Here is a 4,395-nt window from a genome sequence, read left to right on the forward strand (position 1 = left end):
AATATGCAGACAAAAAATAGCTTAGTTCTAAAAATGTTAAATGTAATTTTCACAAATATTTACGTCCATTTTAATTATAAAATGTATGTAGAATCTAAAAGTGTTCATTGGAGGATCTATGATCCTGGGGGCACACTAGGACATTATTTTTTCCATAAATAGTTTTACATTTATTTTTATTTGAAAATATATCCTTTGAAAAACACATAAACTTTATTAAAATACGTGAACACGTTTTAAAACAAGAAATACATGGCCTAAAAGCATGAACACTTTATATACTATACTTGAATATTTATGTAATTTTTTTTTTCGAGAATCATTTATGTAATTTCTAATAAACAAAAAGTATCATGTGAAAAATGGGCCTGAGAGCAGCCCATTCAAGTCCATGAGCTCATGCTGGTTAATAAAGCCTAGCGATGCATATGGTAAACAACTCTTACGTTGAGTGAAGTGGTTAGCATAGCCTTTTAACTGTGCGTGGTTTCAACTTCAATTCCGAGCCGCCCGTAGTTCTTGTTTATTTATTTTTGTTTTGAATGGCTGCTGTCCGTTGGATGGCATTTGAGTGGCTGATGCATAGCCGCAAGTTGCAGCGTGACTTGCCATGGGCAAGTCACCTGATCTCTGTCGCCCCCCCTCTTTTATCACCTGGTTGACCAACATTTTCCTACTTCCGTGACTCCTTTTTTTTACCCCTGATAGATTATATAATAAGTTTAGCATGGCGCAATTCAACAACACAAACAAAGCTTCAATCATTGTATATTTATCTCACTTAAACCCTGCCTACTTAAACTAATCTCAGAGAACACTGGGGAGAGATCTTTCCTTTGAGATATCCTCTAGCGGTTCGATGAACTGAATCCACAAATTTCGCTTCCTTTGCAGCATCTTTCCACACACGCTTCACCTGTTTATATGTATGGTCTATAGTTAAAAATCCCAAAGCAGGGGCATTTTCCACTATGTGCAAAAGAAATTCAAGCTGGCCTCTGGATCCTCGGAATGCCGACATGCACACATTCTTCAGATGTTTATATGGACGGTCCAGAAGTCCCTCCATCGACACATGTCCCGTGTATGGGGACGGAGAAACAATTAACTGCAAGTTGGAATAAGAAACCTAAGGTACAATTTTCAAAAGCTAAGCAGGGGTCCTGCTAATGCATTAGAAGAATGTGATAAACTAGAAAAGTTAGCTGATACAGATGTAAGCATACAGGAGGAGAGATGGCACCATTTCAACTGGCTGGTTTGCTATATCCAAGTTATGATGAAAGAGAGAAATGCTGGATCTGGTACTAACTTGTAAGAGTATTGATGCAATAATGTGGGGAAGTGCACAAATTACCAGAGAGGAAACCATAAGAATGCTTACATCCATCTCCAAAATTTCGATGAAAGGAGCAGACATCAGAAAGGAGACCAAATGCGGAGTGTCGACATCGCTTTCAAATAGGAGCATCAGTTTCAAATGCCTCAGCTCGAAAAACTTGCATGGCTTACGCATCAGGCAGGGTATCTGAAAGACACACAATCAAAGATCAAGATGACAAAATGTTTATTATAATTTCGGGATGGTTAACTAGCAAACCTGTGGTGGTTCGTAGGAAGTATCAAAAGTCAGAAATTGAACATGTGTAAACACATTAGCAAGTTGGGTGGCAGCATCCTCAAGAGTTACTCCATAAAAACTAATATCTGCACTTTCAAGTCTTGAAGATTTGCCGAGGTCGATACATACTGACTTTCCCTTGTACACAAAATTTGTAAGTTTCACAGCATGCAGTGCAATCTTCGTTATCTCGCAGAATGAAAAATGCAAGTATAGCAGGTGAGGCAGTGGACCGTTGACCTTTAGTTCATCATAGAGATGACATCTAATAATACTTAACCACTCTAGGTTACAGCAATTTGATAACATGTCTTGAAGATCTTTTCCAGTGACATTCACTAAGTTCAGATCAAGCTTCCGTAGGTTAGGGAAACCACTGAACCCAGTTGGTGGCTGGAGATATCCAAAGCTAAGATGGATTTTCTGTAGACGAGATGTACTTCCACTATCTAAAAGTTGGAACGGAAATAAGTACCGTTCATAACGACCTCCAAAATTTTCTGGTGCCAAATCAAAAGTTAGGAACTTTATCCGTGAGGATACCACAAAGCGAGCCCAATTATTGAGATGGTCAACTAGCATGGTGTCAAAATCAAATTTGATGGCAAGCTCATCAAAAACACTGCCGTGGCACTGTGCCAAGACTGCATTAACATTATCGATGAACTTCTGAACATCTTGTTCTTTCCCACACATTGTAATTCCTTCAAAACTCAGGTTTGGACAAACTGTCCACAAGAATCTCCATTTCCTTGACACGGCACTGGTCCTTACAGCCTCATCCAGAGGTAACTTTGATAAAATTGTACATAGCACATCCTGCAGCAAAGATACATCATAGGAGCACACACATTCAAATGATTAAGTTGTAACCATGTGAAGGCCTGAACGTAGGTTTCAAGTTTTCGACATACCTCTGGAAGGCTCTCGAACGGATCACTTGGTATCCCCTTTCCAGAGGTTAACCTGTGACAGATATAGTCGGATACAAGACCACAAGTCAGAATGCTAAACAGTGTAAATCGACCACCCGGTATCCCCTTCTTATAGATTGGTCTGCCGTGAATGCGTTCTGACGCCGCTATGCAGATCGCCATGCTCAACAGTTGAAACCGGCCATTTGCTATTACTTTTTGATGGATTGCTTTCCATCTGGCTTGGCCTGATATAGCCCTGAAACCCAGAAGGGGCCACGGTTCAAACTGATCATCTCCTGTTCCACGCATGAGATTCAGAATGTTCCCCATTCTGATGCTACAATGAAGGAGAAAAGCATTTACATATGATCTAGCATTATTATGGTAACGAGACAAGTGGGCAGCGGGGAAGAACTGAAAGAATGAGAGGTACAGGGTGTGGCGGAGCCAGGATTGGCTGACGCCCCAGGCGAGAAACTTAAGAGCTAAAAACTACCCCTAAAAAACTCTAGTTTCAAGGCATACAAAAGTGAATCTATGTTGCATAACTAATAAGAAACTAAACATAATATTCAGTGGCAACATTTGTTCCATGACGGGTTAACTAATAAAGCAAGACAAATCAAAGGACAATAGGTAGCATATATATAGATAATACAAAAGATCGATTCAAATGAAAGAATTGGTTGATCTGAGCCTCCCATGACTGCATCTTCAATAGCAGAAGAAGATAAATCTTCAATGATAAATCTTGAAATTCAAATCCTCAATTACTATTCTCTTACCATGGTCTGATTCAATATCAACGGCGGCATCTAGCAACAAAAATCATCATCAAACAGTGGCATCCAGATCAGTACCGCAAAGATTTGGAGCTAGTAGATTAGCTGGATCGGTTGTAATGACCCATTGGCCTGTTTCTGCTACCTCTCTAAATAAACTTGGAAGAATGATTAACATAGGAAGTACTGTGTAGAAGACATGCTCCTCTTTGATAAAAGCGAACCCATTCAAATTAGTCAAAATTGGACTACGCTGCCATCTTCCATCTTTATCTAACAGTGCATTACAGTAAATCATTATCAACATTTTTACAGAAACTGCAAGCTATATGACTAAATTTATGCAGAAACTGCTGCAGATGCATTGACCTATGAGGCTACTGCACCTCCAGATTATTAACAGACCGCTAGTTACTTGCTTCCAGCCCACTAGTAATACATTCTACTCCTGGAAGAGCTACCTTTGCTCTGGAAGCAAAAAATTGGATTTGGAAATAGCTACCTTTCCTCTGCTGTTGTCTGCTCTGTGCTGCGGCTCGGCTGAGGACAAAGGCCGATGGGGTGGGTTGCGCTTGCGCGACTCGTAGGCGGCGGCGGGCGCGCCGCCGTGCAGGTCCCGCTGCCACGCCTAGGGCTCGTCCAAGTCGGGGGAAGGGGCGGCGGGCGGCGGGCGCGCCGCCGTGCAGGTCCCGCTGCCACGCCTAGGGCTCGTCCAAGTCGGGGGAAGGGGCGGCGGGCGGCGGGCGGCCGGTTCGTTCGTCCAAGTCGGGCACAGCGGACGCGAGGCAGGCAGGCAACGAAGCAAAGCGAACGGATGGGGCTCAGTGCCTTACGCCCCAGGCGAATTGGGCCAGGCCCCAGGCCGCCTTGGTTCCAATCTACATTTGTTACAGGAAAAAAAAAATATAGTTTTCATACTCAAATCCACCCCAGTGTACCCCCGAAAAAAAGTATAACGAAAAAAGGGAAGATACAATTGAAGAACCTCACATCCAGGCTGAAGCTTGCATGGCATAGGTAGTTGACTGGAGATGGGCATGAGGTTGTTTGTGAATGCGATGCAATTCAAGGACGC

The 4,395-nt window shown here is 42.4% G+C and overlaps 1 protein-coding gene across 1 annotated transcript; it reads right to left on the minus strand.

The window, feature by feature from the left end:
• Nucleotides 1-737: 737 nt before the first annotated feature.
• LOC109769450 (F-box/FBD/LRR-repeat protein At1g13570) lies at nucleotides 738-4,178 on the minus strand. Its single transcript, XM_020328202.4, has 5 exons — nucleotides 3,823-4,178; nucleotides 2,536-2,875; nucleotides 1,601-2,440; nucleotides 1,385-1,528; nucleotides 738-1,108 (listed from the first exon to the last, which is right to left on the minus strand). The coding sequence occupies exons 2-5, from the start codon at nucleotides 2,866-2,868 to the stop codon at nucleotides 797-799; spliced, it is 1,629 nt and encodes a 542-aa protein (XP_020183791.1). The 5' UTR covers nucleotides 2,869-2,875; nucleotides 3,823-4,178; the 3' UTR covers nucleotides 738-796.
• Between the last annotated feature and the right edge of the window lie 217 nt (nucleotides 4,179-4,395).

The sequence above is a fragment of the Aegilops tauschii genome, chromosome 3 (assembly GCF_002575655.3).
Source record: "Aegilops tauschii subsp. strangulata cultivar AL8/78 chromosome 3, Aet v6.0, whole genome shotgun sequence".
Lineage (NCBI taxonomy): Eukaryota > Viridiplantae > Streptophyta > Magnoliopsida > Poales > Poaceae > Aegilops > Aegilops tauschii.